The sequence below is a fragment of the Rhinolophus hipposideros genome (assembly GCF_964194185.1).
Source record: "Rhinolophus hipposideros genome assembly, chromosome: 13".
In the NCBI taxonomy this organism is placed as follows: domain Eukaryota; kingdom Metazoa; phylum Chordata; class Mammalia; order Chiroptera; family Rhinolophidae; genus Rhinolophus; species Rhinolophus hipposideros.
This window is the reverse complement of record NC_138059.1, coordinates 39,146,185-39,173,426: the sequence shown is the minus strand read 5'-3', so window position 1 is coordinate 39,173,426 and position 27,242 is coordinate 39,146,185. Positions and strand designations below refer to the sequence as shown.

The following is a 27,242-nucleotide window of genomic DNA, read 5'->3' as shown; positions in this document are numbered from 1 at the left end:
AAGGGAAGTTCTGCAACATTTCAGGTATGTCAGTATCTCCACTGGAAGCCTAACTACCTCTTCCAACAATGGTAGATTAGATCATAAGCTCTGTGAGTGTAAGTGCCTTTATGTCCTTCCCATCACTATATCCCCATACCAAGTAGAGTGAACGTCTAACACATAGTAAAGACTCCAGGTACTGTATTTCTTTTTCCATCAAGAATGCTTGACAACTAGGCATAAAATATAACAATTTATGCTTTAAAGCCTCTTATGTTATATTTCTCAAACTAACCAACAAGGCAACAATAGGTAGAGGGTGGTACTAAAGCAGTGTCTTCCAAGCAAGTTATCTATATTCTTGACTATTACCTAGGTTGACATTTGAACAGCCACCAGAACAGCCCATGAAGCAGACCCTCAGGTGAGCTCATGTTTCTGAGCACCAGGACATAAATCCTAGAATCTGAGATATGATACTCACCAATGACCAAAAAGGTAGTGAGGAGTATGCCAACTGCCATGCCCACAGTGGGCATCCCAGGCTGGTGACCTGTTGGCTGGAAACAGCTTCCTTCCACACATGTGCAGAAAGTAACTGGGAAGCAGAACAGTATTTGGTATTATAAATATTTAAGTGAACAATTGCAGAATCCCACATCAAATACTAGAATTCTTTCAAACTACCCATGTTAACAGACATTATCCCAAGTTCCCTGTAACAAAATGCCTACCTGGTAAAGAGACAGTCCCTTCTAAGGGTGGTCGACCACCATCGTTGATGAGGATTGGGATGTTATAAACTCTCTCCTCAAATCCTGTGTGCTTGGTGGAGAGTCTTGCATGAGTTCCTGTCAAAAAAGGGGTAAAATGAATGACGTGGAAGACAACTTCAGACCCCTGGATTGGCAGAAATAAAGCTCATTTTTGTATAATATACTAAGGTTGACTAGGATATGGTTAGGTATAAGGTAAACTACCTAAAGTATCAGCATTCCACATGTACCTTTCATAATGTGAAAAGAGGCTAAAACATTCTTTGAGTCCTCAATTCATGATTTTTCTGTAGAAATGAATACTAAATACAGTTGGTTATCATTATTCCCAGCACTTATGTTCTACAAAGTAGCCACGAACACTGAATTAGGAAGAAAAAATATTTGAAGAAATAATTGCTAATTTTCCCTCAAATTTAATACAAACTAAATCTTCAATCCAAGATCAGCAAATCTCAGGGAAAAGAAAAAGGAACAAAACTATGACAAAAATATAAAACTCAAATTGTTTAAACTAATAATAAAGAGAAAATCTTAAAATCATCTAGAGAAAAAAACACATTATATTCAAGGGAACAAAGAAGAAGCAACACAATGTAGACATATTGGAGAAATATCTTTAAAGCCCTGAAAAATAAAACAGTCTTTGTAAATTGAAAAGTATTCCAGATTACATCATAAAAATGGTGTCATAAGGTGAGCCTCTTGAAATCTTGGAAACTAGGCATAAAATATAACAACCTATGCTTTACAACAAGTTGAACAGCTATAATCCCACAAAGGGGCTTGCAGACAGGCAAGACTAAGAGATGCATAATTGGAATCATCTAAAGGTGGGCAAATTGGGCAAGTGGGAAAGGAGGGGAGGGGGAAGTGCGGAGACACGGGCCGCAGAGTGCAGATGGAGTTCGGAGCTCCAAGCTCCCTGTATTACAGAGCTATTGCAGTCATGGGAGAGGGAAGAATTCCGACTGCTAGTGCTCTGTTTATGGCCCACAGTCCCGCCTGAGGGATCAACATATAACACTACTGAACCCAATGCTCACGGCAGAGACCTAGGAACAAAAATTGAGGGAAGAAGGGTGAAAATGGTGGTTTGAACCCTCACTGCCAAGCAGAGAATGGAAGACATAGGCGCGTAGCCTAGCCAACCCCTCTCTACCCTCCCAGAGCTTGCCCCACCCCACACTCCCAGTGCTAGAAGAGGAACAGTAGCAGTGTCAGATCAAAAGAACAGAATAATTGCAGTTCTGAGAATGTGGCCCACAACCATGGACTTGGAGCCCAACTACCGGTACTTCTGGTGAAAAGGAGGGAGTCCTAGGTGCAGGATGGGCTGTGCTGGGGGGTCACAGCCATTGCTCACAGCCACATCTCACAACCCACTCCGCCCAGGTGTGACCCAGGTGACCTGTCTCCACCTAACTGGGAAGATCCCTACAGGAGTAAACAGAGCTGCTGAAACACACAGCCCTGAAACTGGTAAAGGAAGAGCTTTGGCTCTTCAGAAGCTTTGCACACACCACATGGAGGCAGAGCCTGTGACCCAGGTGACCTGTTCACAGAGGAGAAGCCCACCTTCCAGGAAATCCCCCATTGTGTGAGAAGCTGGAATACTGCAGAGAAAATATAGCATTACAGTGTGAGAGAGAATAAAGGGCTGCAATGAGAGAGAAAATAAAACATTAAAGATGTCATCAAAATGGCGACGTGAGGTGAGCCTCTGTAAAGCTCCCATGGAATTTACAACTAATCGAACAACAATAGCTCCATGAAGGACTCCCTGCACAGCACACAGTCAAGACGAACAGGCCCATTACTGAATTCACCTAAAGGTTGGAGAATCGTGTGAGTGGGATAGGAGGGAAGAAAGAAGTGAGGAGACGGAGCTGCGTGGGCACAGGACGGAGACCTGGCTCAGTGCTCCGAGCTCGATGCATCACAAAATTACCACAGCTGTGGGAGAAGGAAGAACTCGAACTGCTAGGGCTCCGCTTATGGCTCACAGGGCTGAGGGGGCAGCATATAACACAGCTGACCCCAACGCTCACAGCAGAGACCTTGGAATAAAGACTGAGGGAAGAAGGCTGAAAACGGTGGTTTAAGCCCTCACTGCTGAGCAAAGAATGGATGCCCTAGGCACTGAGACTAGCCGCCCCCTCACTACCCTCCTAGAGCTCACCCCGCCCCCACCTGCCCGGAGCTGAAAACGGAACAATAGCAGTGTCAGATCAAACAAACAGAAAATTTGCTGTTCTGAGAACTGTGGACTGAGGACACAGATTCACAACGCAACAAGTTCCAGCAAAGGAGAGAGAGCTCTGGAAGCGGGACAGGCTGTGGTGGGGTCGCTGACATTGGTCTGGGCCACCTCTGACAACTCACCCTGCCCCACCTATCTGGGCGGATCCCTGAAGGTGTAAACAGAACTGATCACACATACCCGCTGTGAATCTGGTGAAGAAGGATCTTTGGAACTTCAGAAGCTCTCCACATCCCTACAGGGACGGGACGCCCTATGACCCAGGTAAACTGTTAACACAGGAGAAGCCCGTTACCCAGAGAATCCCCTCATTGTGTGAGAAGCTGGAATAGTGTAGAGAAAACACAGCACAACTGTGTGAGAGAGGGAAAAAAAGGCTACAGTCGAAGAGAAAATAAAACATTCTACCAACAAGTATTGGAAAAGAAAAGAAAAACCTCTTCTTATCAACCTGTTGCAGAAGCCACTCCTGTAGATGTCTAGGAAGAGAAATAATAAATCAGTAATTGCCATAAATAACCAAGGAAACAAGACAACACAGAAAGAAAGTGAAAAGTCCCCAGAAAAGGAACTTAAAGATATGGAAATATGTGACTTACATGACAGAGAATTCAAGATTGCAGTTCTGAAAAAACTCAACGAGATGCAAGAAAACACAGAAAGGCAATTTAATGAATTCAGAAACGCAATCAAAGAACAACATGAGCATTTACGAAAGAGATTGAAATTTTAAAAAAGAACCAAATGGAATTTCTGGAGATTAGAATTCAATAGAAGAAATTTAAAATGAAATAACCAGCTTAGGTAGTAGAGTTGACCAGATGGAGGAAAGAATCAGTGACATCAAAGATAGAAACTGGGAAATGACACAGATGGAAGAAAAAGACTTGAGACTTAAAAGAAATGAAAGAACTCTACAAGAACATTCTGACTTTATCAGAAAGAGCAATAAAAGAATAATGGGCATACCAGAAGGAGAAGAAAAAGAGAAGGGAACAGAGAATATATTCAAACAAATTGTTGACGAGAACTTGCCAAACTTGTGGACAGAACTGGATCCTCGAATCCAAGAAGCAAATAGAACACTTAATTACCTCAATCCCAACAGGCCTTCTCCAAGGCACATTGTACTGAAGCTGTCTAAAATCAATGACAAAGAAAGAATCCTCAAGGCAGCAAAGGAAAAGAACGGTAACCTACAAAGGAAACCCCATTAGATTATCACCACATTTTTCAGCAGAAACTCTACAACCCAAGAGGGAGTAGAACCAAATATCCAAACAATTGAAAGGGAGAAATTATGAGCCAAGCATAATATATCCAGCATAGATATACTTTAGATACAAAGGAGGAATAAAGACCTTTCCAGATATACAGAAGCTGAGGGAATTTTCTAATACACGACCTGCACTACAAAAAATACTAAAGGAGGCTATTCGACCGAAATCAACAGGGAAAATTTGTGGCAACATAAAAAGCGGGAGAGAAAAGGCCTGAAACGGAATATGGGAATGGAAAAAGTAAGCATGCTGAAGAAAACGGAATACTCTAAATATCAAACTTCCTTTTACATAAACTTAAGGGTATACACTCAAAAAAAAAAAAATCCAGAACTGAAATATATACTGTAACAAAAGAAGAAACAGAGGGAAACATCATTGAATACCACCACAAAGAAATAATAGACAACAACAAAAAGGCAAAGACACAATGGAGACACAGCCTTACCAAAAACTAAAGATAGAATGACAGAAAATGCTCACGCATCAATAATAACCCTAAATGTAACTGGCCTGAACTCACCAATAAAAAGGCACAAAGTAGCAGATTGAATCAAAAAACTAAACCCAACCACAGGCTGTCTCCAAGAAACACATTTCAGCTACAAGGACAAGCATAGACTCAAAGCAAAAGGGTGGAAATTGACACTCCAAGCAAATCGTACCCAGAGACAAGCAGGTATAGCCATAATGATATCAGATGAAACAGACTTCAGGGTGAAAAAGGTAACAAGAGACAAAGATGGACATTTCATAATGGTAAAGGGGACTATACAACAAGAAGACATAACAGTCATCAATATTTATGCCCCAATCAGGGAGCACCAAAATGTACCAAGCAACTACTAACAGAACTAAAGGGAGAAATTGACCAAAACACAATTATATTAGGGGACATTAATACATCATAGACAGCTATGGATAGATCATCCAAACAGAAAATAAATAATGAAATAGCAGCCCTAAATGACACATTAGATGAAATGGACATCATTGACATACATAGAGCACTTCATCCTAAAACATCAGACTATGCATTCTTTTAGAGTTTACATGGAGCATTCTGAAGGCTAGACCATATATTGGGACACAAAATCAGCCTCAGCAAATTTAAGAAGATTGAGATCATACCAAGCATATTCACTGATCACAAGGCTTTGAAATTGGATATCAACTGCGAAAAGAAAGCAGGAAAAAACACAAATACATGGAGATTAAACCACATACTTTTAAAGAACGACTGAGTCAAAGAAGAAATTAGAGGAGAGCTCAAAAGATACATAGAAACAAATGACAATGAAAATACATCCTACCAAAATTTTTGGGATGCAGCGAAAGCGGTTTTAATAGGGAAATTTATATCATTACAGGCCTATCTCAAGAAGCAAGAAAAATCCGAAATAAATAACCTCATGTTGCACCTTAAAGAACTAGAAAAAGAAGAACAAGAGAAACCCAAGGTCAGCAGAAGAAAGGAAATAACAAAAATCAGAGCAGAACTAAATGAAATAGAGAACAAAAAGACAATAGAAATTGACAAACCTTTGGCTAGACTTACTGAGATAAAAAGAGAGAGAAGACACTAATTAACAAAATCACAAATGAAAAAGGGGAAATTATCACGGACACCACAGAAATACAAAGGATCATGCAAGAATACTATGAAAGACTACATACCACCAAATTCAATAACCTAGAAGAAATGGACAAGTTCTTAGAAACATATAGCCTTCCATGGCTGAACCATGAAGAACTGGAAAATCTAAACAGACCTATCAGCAATAAAGAAATTCAATCAGTCATCCAAAACCTTCCCCAAAGCAAAAGTCCTGGACCAGATGGCTTCACTAGTGAATTGTACCAAACTTTCAAAGAGGATCTAATATCAATCCTGCTCAAACTCTTCCAAAAATTTTAAGAAGAGACAGTACTCCCTAACTCATTCTATGAGGCCAACATTACCCTGATACCAAAATCTGATAAGGACAACACACACACAAAAAAACTACAGACCAATATCTCTGATGAATACAGACGCTAAAATCCTAAACATAATTCTAGCAAATCAAATACAACAATGCATCAGAAAGATTATTCAGCACGACCAAGTGGGGTTCATCTCTGTGGCACAAGGATGGTTCATAATCCGCAAATCCATCAATGTGATACATCATACAAACAAAAAAAGGACAAAAATCATATGATTCTATCAATTGATGCAGAACAAGCATTTGACAATATACTACATCAATTTGTATTAAAACACTTAATAAACTAGGTATAGAAGGAAAATACCTTAACATAATAAAGGCCATATATGACAAGCCCTAATCTAATCTCATAATTAATGGTGAAAAACAGAAGCCCTTTGCTCTATGTTGAGGAACACAACAGGGCTGTCCCCTATCACCTTTGCTTTTCAATATCATATTGGAAGTCCTCGCCAGAGCAATCAGGGAAGAGAAAGAAATAAAAGGCATTCAAATTGGGAATGAAGAAGTTAAATTATCACTCTTTGCAGATGACATGATGCTATATATAGAAAACCCTAAAGACTTCACCAAAAAGCTCTTAGAAACAATGAATGAATACAGTAAAGTTGCTGGTTACAAAATCAACATACAAAAGTCCATTGCATTTCTATATACTAACAATGAAATCTCAGAAAAAGAAATACAAAAAACAATACCCTTTGCAATTGCAGCAAAAAGAATAACATACCTAGGAATAAACTTAACCAAGGATGTGAAGGAACTATATGCTGAAAACTATAAGACATTTTTGAAAGAAACTGAAGAAGACACAAAGAAATGGAAAGACATTCCGTGCTCATGGATTGGAAGAATCAACATAGTTAAAATGGCCATATTACCCAAAGCAATACACAGATTTAATGCAATCCCCATAAAAATTACAACGGCTTTATTTAAAGAAACAGAACAAAAAATCATCAGATTTGTTTGGAACCACAAAAGACCCCGAATAGCCAAAGCAATCTTAAGAAAAAAGAACAATACTGGAGGTATCAGACTCCCTGATTTTAGCTTGTACTACAGGGCTACAATAATCAACACAGCATGGTATTGGCAGAAAAACAGACACGTAGACCAATGGAATAGAATTGTGAACACAGAAATGAAACCACATAAACATGGACAGATAATTTGTAACAAAGAAGCTAAAAACATACAATGGAGGAAAGACAGCCTCTTCAATAAATGGTGCTGGGAGAATTGGATAGCCACATGCAAAATAATGAAACTGAACTGTTATCTGACACCATGTACCAAAATTAATTCAAAATGGATCAAAGACGTAAGCATAAGACCTGACACAATAAACTGCATAGAAGAAAACATAGGTACTAAACATATGGACCTTGTGTTCAAAGAGCATTTTATGAATTTGACTCCAAAGGCAATGGAAGTAAAAGCTAAAATAAATGAATGGGATTATATGAAACTTAGAAGCTTCTGCACAGCAAAAGAAACCATCAACAAAATAAAGCAGCACCCAACTGAATTAAAGAAAATTTTTGCAAACAGTGTCTCCGATAATGGGTTAATATCCAAAATATACAACGAACTCATGCAACTCAACAACAAAAAAACAAACAACCCAATTGAAAAATGGGCACAGAATCTGAAGAGACATTTTTCCAAAGAGGTCTTACAAATGGCAAATAAACATATGAAAAAATGCTCAACATCACTAATCATCAGATAAATGTAAATGAAAACCACAATGAGATATTACCTCACCCCAGTCAGAATGGCTATCATCAACAAGACAAATAGTAACAAGTGTTAGAGAGGCTGTGGAGAAAAAAGAACCCTCATACACTGTTGGTGGGAATGCAGACTGATGCAGCCGTTATGGAAGGCAGTGTGGAGGTTCCTCAAAAAATTACGAATAGAATTACCATATGACCCAGCAATCCCTCTTTTTGGTATCTACCCAAAAGATTTGAAAACATTTATGCATAAAGACACGGGGGCTCCAATGTTAATTGCAGTTTTGTTTACGGTGGCCAAGACATAGACAAAACCATAATGTCCTTCGATAGATGAATGGATAAAGAAGTTGTGGTATACATACACAATGGAATAGTATTCAGCGGTAAGAAAAGATGATATAGGAATATTTGTGACAACATGGATGTGTCTTGAGAGTATAATGGTAAGTAAAATAAGTCAGACAGGAAAAGCAGAGAACCCTATGATTTCACTGATATGTGGTATATAAACTAAAAACAACAAAAGAACAAGAGAAACAAATGAGAATCAAAAATTCATAGACACAGACAATCATTTAGTGGTTACCAGAGGGTAAGTGGGGTGGGATGAAGGAGATGAGAGTAAGGGGGATCAAATATATGGTGATGGAAGGAGAACTGACTCTGGGTGGTCAACACACAATGGGATTTATAGATGATGTAATTCAGAATTTTACACCTGAAATATATGTAATTTTACCAACAAATGTCACCCCAATAAATTTTTTTTAAAAAAAGAAACGTGGCAAAAAAAAAGAAGAAAATAAAACATTCTACCAACACCTACTGGAAAACAAAAGAAAGACCTCTTTCTGTCTGCCTGTTGCAGAACCCACTCCTGTAGATGTCTAGGAAGAGAAATAATAATTCATTGTTATGCATAACCCAGGTAACAAAACAGATCAGAAAGAAAATGAAAAGTCTCCAGAAAATGAACTTAAAGCCGTGAAAATATGTGACTTAAATGACATAGAATTCAAGATTGGTGTTCTTAAAAAACTCAACGAGTTGAAAGAAAACACAAACAGGCAGTTTAATGAACTCAGATACACAATCAAAGAACAAAATGAACATTTTACGAAAGAGATTGAAATTTTATAAATGAACCAAATAGAATTTCTGGAGATAAAGAACTCAATAAAAGAAATGAAGAACAAAATAGCCAGGTCAGGTAATAGAATTGACCAGATGGAGGAAAGAAGTAGTGACATCAAAGATAGAAATCTGGAAATGACACAGATTGAAGAAGAGAGAGATTTGAGAGTTAAAAGAAATGAAAGAACTCTACAAAAATTTCCTGACTCCTATGGAAAGAGCACTATAAGAATAATGGGTATACCAGAAGGAGAAGAAAGAGAAAAGGGAACAGAGAGTGTATTCAAACAAATAGTCAACGAGAACTTCCCAAACTTGGAGAAAGAACTGGATCCTGGAATCCAAGAAGCAAACAGAACACCTAATTACCTCAATCCCAACTGGCCTTCTCCAAGGCACATTTTATTGAAGCTGTCTAAAATCAACGACAAAGAAAGAATCCTCAAGGCAGCAAAGGAAAAGAAGACGGTAACCTACAAAAGATAGCCCATTAGATTATCATCAGATTTTTCAGCAGAAACTCTACAAGCCAGGAGGGAATGATCTCAAATATTCAAACTATTGAATGAGAGAAATTATGAGCCAAGAATAATATATCCAGCAAAGATATCCTTTAGATATGAAGGAGGAAAAAAGACCGTTGCAGACATATAGAAGCTGAGGTAATTTTCTAACACATGATCTGCACTACAAGAAAGAATGAAGGAGGCTATTGAACCTGACACAAAAAAGCAAAAGTATGCAAAACCATGAGTAGCATTACGAAAGACAGAAGTAGGAAATGGTAACCCCTACACCAAATAGGATACTATACACTTAAACATAACATACAGGGTAAAGAAAGGAAAAAAAAAACACATTTAAATAAAGAGGAAAGACAACTTGCTACTGAAGCACAGAAATCAAGTCACAGGATAAATACAGATAATTTGTGACAACAAAAACATAAAAGGGGAGAGAGTAAAGATTTGAACCGGCACAAGGGAATGGAGAAAGTAAGCATGCTGAAGAAAATGGAATACTCTAAATATCAAATTTTCCTTTACATAAACTTTGGTAACCACTCAAAAGAAAAAAAATCCAGAACTGAAATATATAACATAAAAAAATAAGAAACAGAGGGAAAAATCATATAATACCACTACACTGAAATAATAGTCAGCAACAAAAAGGCAAAGAAACAATGGAGACACTGTTTTACCTGAAACCAAATAGGACATAGGATAGAATAGAATGATAGGAAATTCTCATATATAAATAATCACCCTAAATGTAATGGACTGAACTCACCAATAAAAAGGCACAGAGTAGCAAATTGGATCAAAAAATTAAATCCAACCATATGCTGCCTCCAAGAAACACATCTCATCCACCACAACAAATACAGAATCAAAGTGAAATGGTGGAAGCTGACAGTCCAAGAAAATGGTATTCAAAGAAAATGAGGCATAGCCATACTGATATCAAATGAAACAGACTTCAGGATAAAAAAGGTAACAAGAGACAAAGATGGACATTTCATAATGATAAAAGGAACTATACAAGAAGACATAACAGTCATCGATGTTTATGCCCCCGATCAGGGAGCACAGAAATATACAGAGCTAATACAACACAACTAAAGGGAGAAATTGACCAAGACACAATTATAGTAGGGGATCTAAATACATCATTGACAAATATGGATAGATCACCCAAACAGAAAATAAATAAAGAAATATCAGTCCTATATGACACATTAGAAGAAATTGATATAATTGAATTTATAGAGCACTTCATCTTAGAACATCAGACTGTACATTCCTTTTTAGTGTACATGGAACATTCACAAGGACAGATCATATATTGGGACATAAAACTAACCTCAGCAAATTTAAGAAGATGGAAAGCATAGTCTCTGATCACAAGGCTTTGAAATTGGATATTAGATATCAACTGCAAAAGGAAGCAGAAAAATACCACAAATATGTGAAGATTAAATGATGACTGGACAAAGAAGATTAAACAATGACTTTTAAAGAATGACTGGACAAAGAAGAAATAAGCAGAGAAATCAAAAGATACATAGAAACAAATGACAATGAAAATATATTTACCAAAATTTTGGGGATGCAGCCAAAGCAGTTTTAAGAGAAAAATTAGTATCATTACAGGCCTATCTCAAGGTACAAGAAAAATCCCAGTAAACAACCTCACTTTACACCTTAAAGAACTAGAAAGAGAAAAACAAATAAAACCCAAAGTTAGCAGAAAGAAGGAAATAGTAAAAATCAGAGCAGAACTAAATGAAACAGAGAACAAAAAACCAATGGAAAAAAAATTAATGCAGCAATGAGCTCATTCTTTGAAAGATTAACAAAATTGACAAACCCTTGGCTACACTCACCAAGCTAAAAAGAGAAAAGACACAAATAAACAAAAACAGAAATGAAAGAGGGGCAGTGACCACAGAAAGATGCCTCAGAAATACAAAGGATCATCAAAGAATATTATGAAGGAGTATATGCCACCAAATTCAATAACCTAGAAGAAATGGACAAGTTCTTAGAAACATATAACCTTCCTAGTCTGAATCACGAAGAATTGGAAAATCTAAATAGAACGTTCACCAGTAAGGAAATTGAATTAGTCATCTGAAACCCTCCCAAAAGCAAAAGTCCAGGACCAGATGGCTTCACTAGTGAATTTTACCAAACCTTCAAAGAGGACCTAATACCTTTCCTACTCAAACTCTTCCAAAAAACTAAAGAAGAGACAATACTTCCTAATTCACTTTATGAGGCTAACATACCTTTATACCAAAACCTGGTAAAAATAACACAAAAAAAGAAAATTACAGATCAATATCTTTGATGAATACAGATGCAAAAATCCTAAATAAATTTAACGCAACAATGCATTAAAAAGATTATACATCAGGACCAAGGGGGGTCCATACCAGGGGCACAAGGATGTTTCAACATATGCAAACCAATCAATGTGATAAGTCACATAAGCAAAATAAAGGACAAAAATCATATGATTATATCAATAGATGCAGAAAGCATTTGACAAGATACAACATCCATTTATGATTAAAACACTTGATAAAATGTGTATAGCAGGAAAACACCTTAACATAATAAAGGTCCCTCAGCTAATATCATAATTAATAATGAAAAACTGAAGTCCTTTGCTCTACGTTCAGGAACACAACAGGGCTGTCCCCTATCACTTCTGCTTTTCAAGATAGTGTTGGAAGTCCTCGCCAAAGCAATCAGGCAAGAGAAAGAAATAAAAGGTATAGAAATTGGGAATAAAGAAGTTAAATCATCACTTTTTGCAGATGACATGATGCTATATATAGAAAACACTAAACACTAAACCAAAAAGTTATTAGAAACAGTAAATGAATACAGTAAAGTTGCTGGCTACAAAATCAACGTACAAAAGTCCATTGCTTTCCTGTATACTAATAATGAAATCTCAGAAAAAGAAAAAGAAAACAATTCCTTTTACAATTGCAACTACAACAAAAAATACCCAGGAATAAACTTAACCAAGGATGTGAAAGACTTATATACTGAAAACTATGAGACATTTTTAAAAGAACTTGAAAAAGACACATAGAAATGGAAAGACATTCCATGCTCATGGATTGGAAGAATCAATATAGTTAAAATGGCCATAGTATCCAAAGCAATATACAGATTTAATGCAGTCCCCATCAAAATCCCAATGGCATTTTTTAAAGGAATAGAGCAAAAAATTATCAGATTGTATGGAACCACAAAAAAAACGGAATAGCCAAAAGAATCCTAAGAAAACAGAACAATGCTGGAGGTATCAGACACACAGATCAGTGGAATAGAACTGAGAACCCAGAAATAAACCCACATAAATATGGACAGACAATTTTTGACAAAGAAGCCAAAAATATACAGTAGAGAAAAGACAACCTCTTCAATAAATGGTGCTGGGAGAATTAATAGGCTACACGCAGAAGAGTGAAACTAGACTGCTATCTGTCACCGTGTACTAAAATTAATTCAAAATGGATCAAAGACCTAAACATAAGACCTGAAACAATAAACTGCATAGAAGAAAATATAGGTACTAAATTTATGAACCTTGGGTTCAAAGAGCATTTTATGAATTTGACTCCAAAGGCAAGGGAAGTAAAAGCTAAAATAAATGAATGGGACTATATCAAACTAAAAAGTTTCTGCACAGCAAAAGAAACCATCAACAAAATAAAGAGACAACCAACCCAGTGAGAGAAGATCATTGCAAACAATGCCTCCAATAAGGGGCTAATATCCAAAATATATAAGAACTCACACAACTCAACAACAACAACAAAAAAGCAATCCAACTTAAAAATGGGCAAAGGACCTGAATAGGCATTTCTCCAAAGAAGACATACAAGTGGCCAATAGACATATGAAAAAATGTTCAACATCACTAATCATCAGAAAAATGCAAATAAAAACCACAATGAGATACCACCTCACACCAGTTGGAATCACTATCATCAACAAGATAAATAATAACAAGTGTTGGAGAACAAAGAACCCTCATACACTGTTGGTGGGAATGTAGTTTGGTACAGCCACTATGGAAGGCAGTGTGGAAGTTCCTCAAAAAATTAAGAATAGAATTATCATATGACACAGTAATCCCTCTCCAGGGTATCTACCCAAAAATTCTGAAAACATTTATCCGTAAAGGTATATGTGCTCCGATGTTCGTTGTAGCTTTATTTACCGTGGCCAAGACATGGAAACAACCAAAGTGTGCTTGGATAAATGATTGGATAAAGACTTCGTGGTATATATACACAATGGAATACTATTTTGCCATAAAAAAGAGGAAATAGTACTATTTGCAACAACATGGATGGATCTTGAGATTCTTATGCTGAGCAAAATAAGTCAGACAGAAAAAGTCGAGAACCATATGATTTCATTGATATGTGGTAAATAAAACTGAAAACAACAAAAGAACAAGACAAGCAAATGAAGAAACAAAAACTCATAGACATAGACAATAGTTTAGTGGTAATCAGAAGGTAAGGGGGGAAGAGGGTGGTAGATGAGGGTAAAGGGAATCAAATATATGGTTATAGAAAGAGAACTAACTCTGGGTGGTGAACATACAATGTGGTATATATAGATGATGCATTACAGAATTATACACCTGAAATCTATGTAACTTTACTAACAGTTGTCACCCCAAGAAACTTAAAAAAAAGAAAAGAAAGTATTCCAGTCAAGTGTTCTTGGTCAGTATGGCATTAACTTAGACACCAATAACCAGAAAGCTATAGCAAATACCCAAATATTTGGAAAATAATTAACACACTTCTCAATAATCCATGGGTCACAGAAGCAACCTAAAGGAAAATTAGAAAGTATTTCAAACTGAATGAAAATGAAAACACAATATATCTAACTTCATGATACTAAGAGATAAATTTATAACACCAAATGCCTATGTTAACAAAGAAAAGAGTTCTCAAATTGATTACCTCAGCTTCCACCTTAATGAAAATAGAACAAAAACAAATTAAACATAACATAAGAAGAATAAAGGAAATAATAAATATCTGAGCGATGAAATACAAAACAAAAACACAATAGAGAAGAGTCAGTGAAACCAAAACCTCCTTCTTTGAGAATATCAATAAAATTAATAACCTCTAACCATATTGATTAGGGGAAAAAAAGACACAATTTTCCAATATCAGAATGAGGTGACATCACTACATATTCTGCAGATATTAAGACAATGATAAAATGTTATAAATAACTTGTGAAACTAAATTAGACATATCAAATGAAATAGACAAATTTTTGAACGATACGAACTAACAAGCTCAACCAAGAAGAAATCTATAACTTGAATAGCCCTATTTATTTTAAAAGTAGTATTTGTAGATAAAACTTTTTACAAAGAAAAGTCCAGGCCAAATGCTTCACTGGTGAATTGTAAAACAATTTTACACAAACACATCCAGATAACTGAAGAGGAAGACTTCCTAACTCATTCTATGAGGCCAATATTACTCTGACATCAAAAACAGACAAAGACACTACAAGAAAAGAAAAATATAGACTAAGATACCTTATGAATATGTGTGGAAAAAATTCTTAAAATTGTATGAAATTAAATACAACAATATAAAATAATGCTAATATTTCACAATCAAGCAGGCTTTATTCCAGAAACAGAAGACTGGTTTCATATCCAAAAGCTGATTGATATTAATATAATTCACCAATTAACAAACAAAAAAAACCCCCCAAAAACCCAAAACCAAATCAACCATATAATCATCTCAATAGATGCAGAGAAAGCTCTTGAGAATTTTAGTACCCATTCTTAGTTTTACAATGGAAACAAATCTCTCAGTAAGTTAGGAATAGAAGATAAAGTCTCAACCTGATATAGGGTATCTACAAAATCCTAAAGCTCACTTTATACTTTATAGTGAAAGATGAATGCTTTCTCCCTAAGATCAGGAACAAGTCAAGTTATTTCTGCTCTCACTACCTTTATCAACACTGTACTGAAGGGTTTAGCCAGTAATAAAGCAAGATAAAAAAATTAAAAGGCATTCAGATTGGAAAGAAAATAAAATTGTTATTATTCATGGACAACATGATTGTCTGTAGAAAATTTATGGAATCTGAAAAAAAGAGAACTGATAATGAGGTCATCAATTTTATAGGATACAAGATCAATACACAAAAACCATCAATTATATTCATATACCCTAAACTAAAAATTTTGAAATACCATTTCAAAAATATGAAATGCTTAGGGGAAATATTGCAAGAATTATACACTTAAAATTAAAACGCAATGCTCAGAGAAATTAAGGATGACTTAAACATACTTAAACATACTTAAACATACGTCATGTTCATGGGTTAGAAGATTCAGTTTTGTTAAGATGTCAGTTCTCTCCCAAGTTCAGGTATAGATTCACACAATCTCAACCACTAGCTCCACAGTCCTTTTTTTGTTTTGTTTTGGCAGGAATGGATAATCTAAATTCTCAAATGTATATAGAAATGTAAAAGACCTACAATAGATCAAATAATCTTAAAAAAGAACAAAGTTGGAATAAATTATACTACCTGGTTTCAAGTCTTATTATAGCTACAGTAATCAAAACAATGTAGTATTGGTATAAAGATAGGCAAAGAGATCAATGAAACAGAAACAAAAATCCAGAATTGGATCCTTATACTTGTGGTCACTTGATTTTTGACAAACCCGCCAAGACAATTCAGTGTGAAAAGTATATTTTCAATAAGTAATTAGAATAATTAGATAGCCATATTAAAAACAATGAACCTGGACCATTATCACACACCATATACAAAAATTAAAGAGAAATGTATCATAGAAATAAATATAAAAGGTAAAACTTTAAAACCCTTGGGGGAAAGCAATTGGAAAATTTTAGTGACCTTGAGTTTGGCAAAAATTTCTTGAACATCACACAAAAAATGTCAAAAGTTATACAAGAAAAAATAAGTAAGTTAGATATCATCAAATATTTAAAATTTGCTCTTCAAAAGACACTGCTACAAAATGAAAATGCAAGCCACACCCTGGAAGAAAATATTTATAAACATGTGTCTGACAGAGAATTTGTAGCTAGACTATACAAAGAATGCTTATGACTCAACAATAGAAGCCAAACAGCAAATTTTTTTAAACAGGCACAATATTTGACCAAACCTTTCACCAGTGAAGATATATGAATGGCAAATAAGCACATAAAAAGATGCTCAATACCATTAGTTATTAGGGAAATATAAATTAAAACTATAATGAAATAGAATGGCTAAAATTAAAAAGATTGAACACAGCAAGTATCGGGGAGGCTGTTGAGCAACTAAAACTCTCATACATTGATGGTAATAAAAAATGTTACAAACTATTTGAAAAGCGATTTGACATTTTAAATTTAAATTTAAAAAATTTAACCATACAACTACCATATGATCCAGCCATTCCACTTCTAGATATTTAACCAAGAAAATGAAAGCATATGCTCCAACAAAATATTTGTTCACAAATGTTCACAGGGCTTTATTTGTAGTAGCAAAAATTGTAAGCAACCTAAATGGCAATAAACAAGTGAATGGATAACAAATTGTGATATAGTTAGCTATATAATGAAATGCTACTGCACAATAAAAAGAAGTGGAGTATTGATACATACAACAGCATAGATAAAACCCAAAATAAGTATGCTAAATGAAATTGGCCAGACAAAAAAAGAGTACATATAATATTATTTTATTTTGATAAAATTCTTGAAAATGCAAACTATAGTACACAGAAAGCAGGTAAATGGTTTCTTTGGGATGAGGGATGAGCAGAGTGAGCTGAAAATAGGGATTGCAACAGATCGTGCAAAACTTTTCGTGGTGGTGGAAATATTCTTATCTTGATTGTGCTGATGGCTTCAATGGTGTATAAATATTTTAATTTTTATAAAATTGTATGCTTTAATATGTGCGGTTTATTGTGTGTCAATTATATTGCAATAAAGATGCTTTTAAAAATAATTATGAAATCTGTTTCTCAGCTGCCATTGGAAATTTTGCAATTGCTGCTGATTGTACAACTATCCATTTACTCTAAGTGGGATGCTGTGTGTTAACAATCTTTACTCCCTCAAAACTTGGGGCTTTCTCCCCTCTGGAGAGCTTCCCTGTGCAAATTTCAAAAGCATGAAATTTCTTCCTGGAGCATAAAAGAAAGCTCTGTGTTGAGTCCCACAAGCACACCAAGATAAATAGCAACTAATTTCACCATCCATCAGTTTTTCTTGATGTACTTTTGACAACTCACCATTGATTTTGGAAACTTCCCAGTCGTTTTGTAAGCTTTCACTGCCAAGGGAAAATGTAAAGTGTGGACTGTGAGATGACTGCTGATCATCATCAGTGGCCTCGAAAATGAGACTTCCAGCTTCTCTGAGGGGATAGCAGAAGAGCAAACCTGTGTACTCCTTGACTAGCCGTGGGGGGTTGTCGTTCACATCCCTAAGAGTCAGGTGAAAACTTGCTATGGAGCTCAAGGAGGATCCACCTAAGGAATTGAGTGATTGAAACATGGTATCAGCTCTTTCATTTCCTCTTAATAAGAAAGAATATTTTCTTTCAAAATATTTTACAATTCAAGCAACTGGGTATACTGAGGTAGTAGAAAGATTACAAGCTTTTAGAATCAGACCTGGTTTCATTTCCTGGTTAAAAAGTCTCTTCGCGCCCGCCTCTTTCTTCTGCCTCCACCCCCCAACTCCAGTTCAAGCCATTGTTTTTCAGTCTAGTTGTGTAGGACACAGCTCCCTGTCCCATGCTGGTATTATGAGGCTTGCGTTCCCCCAGGTGGAGGCAGTTGGTCGCCAGTCATTGGTCAGCCACTCACACCAGCACACGGTAGCCCACAGCAGCAGCACACAGCAGCCCACGGCAGCACATGATGGTTGCTGGCCACTCATGCTGGCCACTGGCTGCTCATGGTGACACACGATAACCCATGGCAGCACTCAGCAGCCCAGGGCAGCTCACGCCAACCCCCAGCTGCTCATGGCAGCCCAGCGCCAGGGAGAGCTGTTGCTCACAATCTTAGCTGTAGAGGGCGCAGCTTACTGGCCCATGTGGGAATCGAACAAGTGAACTTAGCGTTAGGAGCACAGCACTCCAACCACCTGAGCCACCAGGCTGGCCCTTAAAAAATCTTAATGATAATGATAATAACTAAGATTTATGTGCTAATATTTTATATACATTACTTCAAAACAACTCTGATTTACATTTACAGATGAGAAGACTGAGGCTCAAAGAAGTTTTATGACTTACCCAAGGTCACAGATGAAGAGGCTTCCAACCCATGTTAGAGCCCACACCCTCAATTGCTCCTTAACACTGACTTAGGCATGTATGTTAAGTTTTCTAAGCCTCATTTCTTCAGCTGTAACACATGTGACTTTATAAGGATCCCACATGTAGTGTTCTTAGAAAATAGTAAAGACTACACAATAGTTATTTACTATGATATAATGATGAAAAATTTGGACTCTGTAGCCTGGTAACTGCTATGTGATTGTGGGCAACTTAATTGCTCAGTGCCTTGGTTTCCTCATTCATAAAACATGGTCAATAATAATACCTACCCTATAGTGTTGTATGAGGACTAAGTTCTTACACTGGGTACTTAGAACAGGGTTGTCAGTGCAATCTAAAACACTGACTGTTGTCATTCTCTCTGATCTCAATCACAGATACTGTTTCTACAATTTCTGCCTCCAACAGGCTTCAATTCCAGTAAACTCTGTTTTCTTGCTTTCCTTTTCAACTGTCTTCTCTCTGTTCCTGACTACACTTAACCAAAGGAGGAAAAGCCACTGTGCTCTTAAAATTATTTCATCTGTTTGTATCATTTCAGGGCTGACAACTGCAAATGGAGCAGGGTTTTGGACCGTGGTTTTGATTCATGAAACTGCTAAATGTGAGATGCCTTTAGGACACATCCAAAGTGAAGTGTTGACCCCCACAGTATGTTGTAGTGGAATGCACAGCATAAAGGCCCACCCAGCCAGAAACTTCTTCCTCATTCATCTGGAGCTTTTAAATCAAAAGCATTAGGAATAGAATCAGTGGAAATGTAATGGCTGTATGTCATGTCAGAGGGGTAGTAGATTGGGGGAGGGAGGTTATCACTGTGTGAGGGATATAAATGATAAATGTCTGTTACATTATTTTGTACACCTGAAACTAATAAAAAAAGAGTTAAATGGGGGCTGATAATTAGCTCAGTTGGTTTGAGCATGGTACTCTTAACAAGGTTGCTGGTTCCATCCCCACATGGGCTACTGTGAGCTGAGTCCTCCACAACTAGATTGAAACAACTACTTGACTTGGAGCTGATGGGTCCTGGAAAAACACACTTAAATAAATAAAAGTTTAGAAAAAAAGAGTTAAATGTATACAATGTGATAATGGAATGTGCTTAACTAGAAGCAAGCAGCGGGGAGAGCCAGTGCCTGATCAGCCTCAGCAAGGCCCGTCCACTGACATCCATTCTAAATTTGGCACACACTTCTGCATTTCTACCCTCACTAGTTTCACTTGACTGCAGTACTTGTTTTTATTAATCCTTTCACATGCAGGGAACATTTTTATGATTCTCACCTACTGGAATATTCCCCATTCTAGCTCCCAATTCAGTCTCACATTTTGAAAGTTTATCTTTTGGTCTAAAACTATATTTCTTTAGTCAAGATTTGTTCAACTCTCATTATTTGGTTAACCACACATATATTTATTAAAGGCTCTAATCAGCATAAGATCAACAGAATTCCTACTCTAAGTTGGAAAATTTAAATGCAAAGAAACTCAATGTTTTAATCACCAGCCTTGTCACTGGTAAACATACTATTTCCGTGAGTTTAGTTTTATTTTAATTTTTTAAATTCCCTGGAACTCCACTTTCAGAACCAGGGTGATATATATTATCACAACTGAATTAAATGGGATACAAAGATTACATAAGAGTGATTCAAATATTCTTGGCTCATCTAAATAATAAGTCTTTCTTTTCCAAAGTTGACCCTATTTCATCAAAACACAGATACTCAGGGCCACCCAAACCCACTGAATCCGAATCTTCCAGAATGAACTCCTAGTGTCTGTACTGAATAAGCTCCCCAGGTGATTCTGGCACATATCAAAGTTGAGAACACTGCATACAACATTTTGTTTCAAAAGAGATGAAACCTGAGGTATTGCAATTTAAGGCTCAAGGAGCAAGTAATGGTCTAGGTCAACAGGGCAATGGTCGGACCTGCACGCAGGAGAAACCCTCCACCACTTTAGAGAAGGTGGGTAGTTCGGTGGGCACATGGGAACCTTCCTAGAGCTGTGGCTCCTACAGGAAACCACAGAGTGAGCAGCATCCATGAAGCCTAGACAGAGTGCAGGTACAACTCTACCTGAAAGATCCCTGCTCAGGGCACAAGTGGCTCTCATCTTGAACAAAACCAGGAAGCACTTCCCTTCACTTTTGTACCATTCTTGTCCTTCCGCTATACGATGTTCTGACAATTTGACCCAGTAAATTTTTCCACATTCCTTCCCCTCCCTCCCATGTTTAATGATGTATCCCCTAATAATTTATGTTACTTTATTTTTGCTCACCTACTTCGGTTGCCACCACTTGTACCCGATACAGACTTTCAGCTTCTCTGTCCAGCGGAGCCACACTAAAGATCTCACCAGTGACAGGGTCAATTTTAAGCCAACCTCTCATGTCGCCTCTCAGTGAATAACTTCATAAGGTGAAAAGAACAAAAGAAAGTCCACATTACTCTGTGTGAAAACATGAATTTAGTTTATGCATCACTATACTATTGTATCAGAACCATCCCTTACATATTATTTACAGCATATTTAAAGGATCATTATTTAGTATTATTATTGCTCTGTTTACATAACATCTATCTTCAAAAGGAGGATTTGTTCATCTTTACAAAGTTGTACTTGTTCTGTTAAAAAAGGTATAGATGATGTAATACAGAATTGTACACTGGAAATCTATGTAACTTTACTAACAATTATCACCCCAATAAACTTTAATTGAAAAAAAGCCCCAAAACTCTTATATTCAGCAAATAAATAAAAAAAAAAGGTATAGTTACAAACTCTGGGGGAAAAAGTTGAATTTTTCTGGCAATCAAAGAATTCCAAAGAAAACCTGGAAGTGTCTTTTAAAACTGATTAGCAACCCACCCCTCTAAGAAAACTTGAACACCCAGTGCTAAAGACTTTGTATGAATGTGTGAATCGGTGGATACTCAGAGGCTGCTGTTAGCCCAGTGAATTCTTTCATTCAACAAACATCTATTGAGTGCTTAGCAAGTACTAGGTAGTAGGTCAAGAGAGGAGATTACAAAAGGGGGCCAGTGGAGGAGACAAACACAGAAATAGGTAATTCCAATAAAATGTGGTAAATGAAATGGAGGGTACCCTATGGAATCCCAGAGACATTCATAGGAATCAGAGCAGTCTTTCTGAAAAAGTAGGTATTAAATAAGACCAGAAAAAAGAGGCTGCTTCAAGCAGAAGCATTGCCCAAGCTAACACAGAAAGGTTGAGGAATAGTTTGCAGGTGTGGGGGAGTCAGACTTTCGGCAGTGTTTGGATAAAAATAGGAAGTAGTGGATGGAAAAGATGAAGCCAGAGAAACTGGAAAAATCCAGTTCATGGGAAGCAGTGGGCAGCCGTGGGATGGTGTTACACAGGAAGATGATATAGTCATGTTTGTGTTTTCAGTGGCACTCAATGGTAGGTGTATGAAAGATGAATTTGAGAGAGACAAGACTAGAACCACAGAAAAACCAATTGGTACAGCCCTTTGTAAAGCAATACAGCATAGCCATAAGGATGTCCATATCTTTAGACTGAAGAATCCCACCTCTGGAAATTCTCCCCAAATAAAAAACAATTTAATAGAAGTTGAAAAAGGATTATATGCATGTATAGTCAAAACATTTTAAATAATAATAATAAAATACTGGAAACAACCTACATGTCCATGAAAAAGGTAATGATTAAAAAGTTATGATGTATTAATTAATCAAATTAATTTTTTCCCCAATGTTAGTATATTCTATATGCCAAGTACTGTGTTAGGCTTCATGTACAGGAGATGCAATAAGAAATCCTATGTAATCAGGATTTCATCCTGAGTGAGATAGAAACTCTTTGGAGAGTTTCCAGAGGGGTCATATGATCTGATTTACTTTTTTAAAGGACCATTCTGATTGTATCAAATAGATTTAGGGTAGGGTGGAGGAGTGGCAGGGGCAAAGATGAATCCAGAAAAGAGATGATGGTGGCCTGAACCTTGGCAGAAGTGGTGAGAAGCACTTGCATTCTGAATAGATTTCAATGAATTAACTCTCTAATAGTTGCTGGTGTGTGGGATTACGATACATTGGGTATTGATGGATTCTAAGGTTATGGAACTGAGAGAAAGAGAAGAATTAGCTTACTCAGACCAAAAACTTTAGTCCTCTTAATGTTTAACTGTTTAATTATTAGCATTTGAACTACTGATTATTCCTCATTCTCAAAACAGTTCTGTCATTTGTCTTCCAGGACTGTGTTTTACAGGACACTTCCCTTCTTGGTCTTCTTCCTCATCTCCTAATTTCAACTTAATAGAATATACATTATATCTTTTCTTTGATCTGAGAAATTTTCTTAAATGCTTTTGTTTCCCCACTAATAAGTTCAAATTTTTATTCACTTATTTTTAACTAATGATTTTTATAGCATTTTCATGAAGAGCATTTATTAAACGATAAATGGTTGTAAAATTATAAACATTTGTTCCCCATCATAATTTGCGACTGATGTATACACTAAAGCATACAGTATAGTCTTCAATGGTCTTTCCTCTCTTATGTTTGTCTTTATGTAACTAGAGAAGGGGTAAACTAGAAGAGTAAAACAGTAGGTGAGAACTTTACTCCTTGACAGAGCGTTAGAAAATGGTCTTAGAACTGATTCCAAGTGCCTAAATGATGGTTCACTGGAAGGCAAGGCTCCCCTCAACTGTTTAGAGAAAGTTAAGGAATACATGACCACATACATTGGTTTAAGTCATGCTGAAATATATGTTATGCCTTAGACAGTAGGACTCATGTTATACAACAGAAGCAAAAGATCTGGGTTCAAGCCCTATCTATGTGCTAATTATGTGATCTTAAAGAGTTTAGAGATATTGACACAGATATAGATATATACACATACATATATTTCTGGGCAAATTAATTATCGTTGTACTTTTTAAGGAAAATCTATGTGGATCCTATTACACTGGGGGGAAAAATGGTTGAAAATTGCTAAGATGGAAAGATTTATACGCTTTGTTTAACCACCTCACCCTGAACACTAGCCTCCCCTGGGGTGGGCTCTGGAATAAGTCTTGTTGCCCCAGATCTGCTCTCTGAAGAGCTAAGGGACCTATACACTCTACATCCAGAAGATTCCCTTAACCCTGGTTGAGTCTGCCCAGTTGGACTTTTGCTTTATTCTCTCTGTTTAGAACTCTAGTGCACCTTAGGGGCTTGGCTGGAACTCTTCCTCAAACCCTGGCCCGTAGGACTAGTTCAGACACAGGGCTGTCTCTAGATCCCCTCTCTTGAACTCACCAGTTCTCAGCGGGACCCACAGTGAGTGTGGGGGAGGGAACCTGACACGTTTCCCACTTGTCTGAGCCTGAATCTCCACACCCCCAGGCCCCAGCCCTCAGTGTACTGATGCCTATAGAAACCAAGTTCAAGTTTACCATGTGCACTGAGATATGGCTTCAGATCACTGGCTGCTCCCTTAGAAGAGAGCCCTGGAGTCAGCCCTCCCTCCTCCTCACTGGCCTTTGTCATAGCATCTCTAGGCCTGTCCAGCCCTGATCTTCTCTACCTTATGTCCAGACCTTCCGGATCCTTGGCAGTCACATTGCCCACTTTAGTGCCTATAGCCACATCCTCACTGACTTTTGCTTGGAATACTTGTTGAGAAAATTGGGGTGCTTCATTCACATCCGTCACAAAAAGATTGAACGTGGCAAAAGAGCTGGCGTTGTACTCTACACCAGGCACCAGAGGCTCAGGATTTTCTGCTTGGAACACAATGTTGTGAATGGCTGCTGTTTCAAAATCAAGAGGCTGTTTAGGGTAAAAAGAGAGAAAATTAATTTGGGGATGACTAGTTCCCTTAAAAGATTATTTTCCCTAGATTCCTTTAAAAATTATCTTACAGAGCAGCAGTTCTCAATTCAGTGTCAGCAAAAAACTACTTCAAACGCTAAGAAAAAAAGCAGGTTACACATATATGTAAACGATGATACAAATACAACCACATCTTTTATTATGTATGTTATATTTGTTATATATATTAGATATGTCATATATACATATATATGCTATCAAAAGATATACTCAAACAGTTTAATTAATGTTATCTCTGGTTGGTGAGGTTAATAGATATTTGTATTATTTCTTTAAATATTTCAAAGTTGTTTTATAATTTTATGTAATGAACGTATATTATTTTTATAAGCAACAAAATGATATTGTTATTTCTATACATTTAAAAGATGTTCTATTAAATAGAAAAAGACTTAAAAAGAAACAACTAATTTTTTAATTACTACTCTGGTATTTATTTCATGAAAGTAGATGAGAAAACATCTAATGTTTTAAATATTGTCACCAGTATGCATATATATACATATATATATACATATATATATATATATATATGTGTATATATGTGTATACATATATACGTATATATGTGTGTGTGTGTATATATATATATATATATATATATATATATATATATATATATATATATATGAAACTGGCAATGCTATTTGATTCTTTTTACTCCAAAGCAAAGAGGAATAGAGATACATTATGTACCGTTTTTTGCCTATTTTTAAGAGTCATTATTATATATTGCTTTGTGTCACTTTACTATGTGTGATAATCTCCCCAAATGAATCACAATATATTTTTTTAAAAAACAACCTACTTCTCAGAATGGTAATAGAGCCATGAAAAAGTCTGTGCTGCAGTATTTATCAGTTTTTAAAACGCTAATATGCATTATGACTCTCCTAGAAGCAGAAATCAATGCAGTACTTCTCAAATTTATTTAATCCTGGAGTAGTTCATTCATTCAGCAGAAAGTTGTTGATTCTTTCAAGAGAGTTCTCAAAAGACAGTAAGGGAAATGCTTACATACAGATTTCCACATTGTGTGGAGAATGAGTTCCCAGGAACCTCAGGATCAAACCCCAAAATAAAGGTCCTTAAACTCAGGGAGGGAAGAGATGATTGAAAGATAGATTATCTGCTCTTATTCCAGGTCATTCCAGACAGGGCCAAAAATGAAAAATCAAGAAAACCATTTTGGTTTAGTATGAGGAAGACTTTAACAGTTAGAGCTACCCAAGACAGAAACAGTTGTTTCAAAAACAATAAGTTCCCAACTCTGGAAGCTTTCAAGAATAAGTTTAAACAACATGTGACAGGCTAGTATAGCAAGAACTTAAATATTATTTAAGCAATTGGTTCTATGGGACTTTGCGGGTCTCTCTCAAGGCACAGAGTCCATAATTCAATGAGAAAAACTTCCTAATCTGAGAGACCTGCTGAAAAATAGAACAACCCCTCAAGTCGGGCTTCCTAACTGAAATGAGAGGGCTTCTGGGGATCTGTGAGCCCCTAGAAACCAAAATCTAAATATTGTATGTATGTGTATATATGAATTTTGTTCTAAGAAGAAGATGTGTTTCTTTGTCAGAGTCTCAATGGTACTCAGGACCTCAAAAAGATGAAGGAACCAAAGCAAAGCCCAAAAGGTACATTATGGATTATAGAAACTGCACTATTTTATTCACTCTTCCATGCCTGGAGGACCGAGGACCTCTTGGTGAGCTGTCCTTTAATTTTTATTTCCATTTATATCAGTGGTTAAACAAAAATAATAATATCCATTGTAAAGAGAAAAACTCATTAAGGTTTTGACACATGATTGCATTAGCTCAGCCTGCCCTTCCCAAAATCTGAAAAAATTCTCCCCCTCAGTCAGGAGTTGGCTCAATGCTATCCTCTCCAGATAGGCTTCCCTGACCCCCCATCCTGTTTCCCCACATCCTCTACAATCTCATACTACCTTACCCAGTGTCCTATTTGTTTCAGTATCTATATTAAATTCTTACTGAACATAAGCTCTCTGAGAGGAAGAATTGCGTTATATTCATCTTTGCTTCTCATCTCCTCTTTTATATGCAGTACCCATTGTATATCAGTCAGGAAACATAAAGATGAGAAGGCCTTTGTCCTTCTTGAGCCCTTGTGGGCTCTAGTGGAAAAGAGTCTGGAGAAGATCCCCACTCTCCAGAAACCCCTCTCCTCCGTGCACACACAAACGCACATAACATCATAACCCAATTTTAGTTCAATAGAAAATACAATAGAAAGATTGCTC

General features: G+C 36.6%; 1 protein-coding gene across 1 annotated transcript in view; it reads right to left on the bottom strand.

The window, feature by feature from the left end:
* Nucleotides 1–27,242, bottom strand: part of CDH17 (cadherin 17) — a gene marked incomplete at both ends in the record, with an annotated part of 135,961 nt that overhangs the window by 29,307 nt on the left and 79,412 nt on the right. Inside the window, 5 exons of the mRNA XM_081070799.1 lie at nucleotides 467–580; nucleotides 717–833; nucleotides 18,028–18,267; nucleotides 21,378–21,508; nucleotides 24,666–24,910. Coding sequence (XP_080926925.1) covers nucleotides 467–580; nucleotides 717–833; nucleotides 18,028–18,267; nucleotides 21,378–21,508; nucleotides 24,666–24,910 — 847 coding nt within the window. The remainder of the gene's footprint in view (nucleotides 1–466; nucleotides 581–716; nucleotides 834–18,027; nucleotides 18,268–21,377; nucleotides 21,509–24,665; nucleotides 24,911–27,242) is intronic.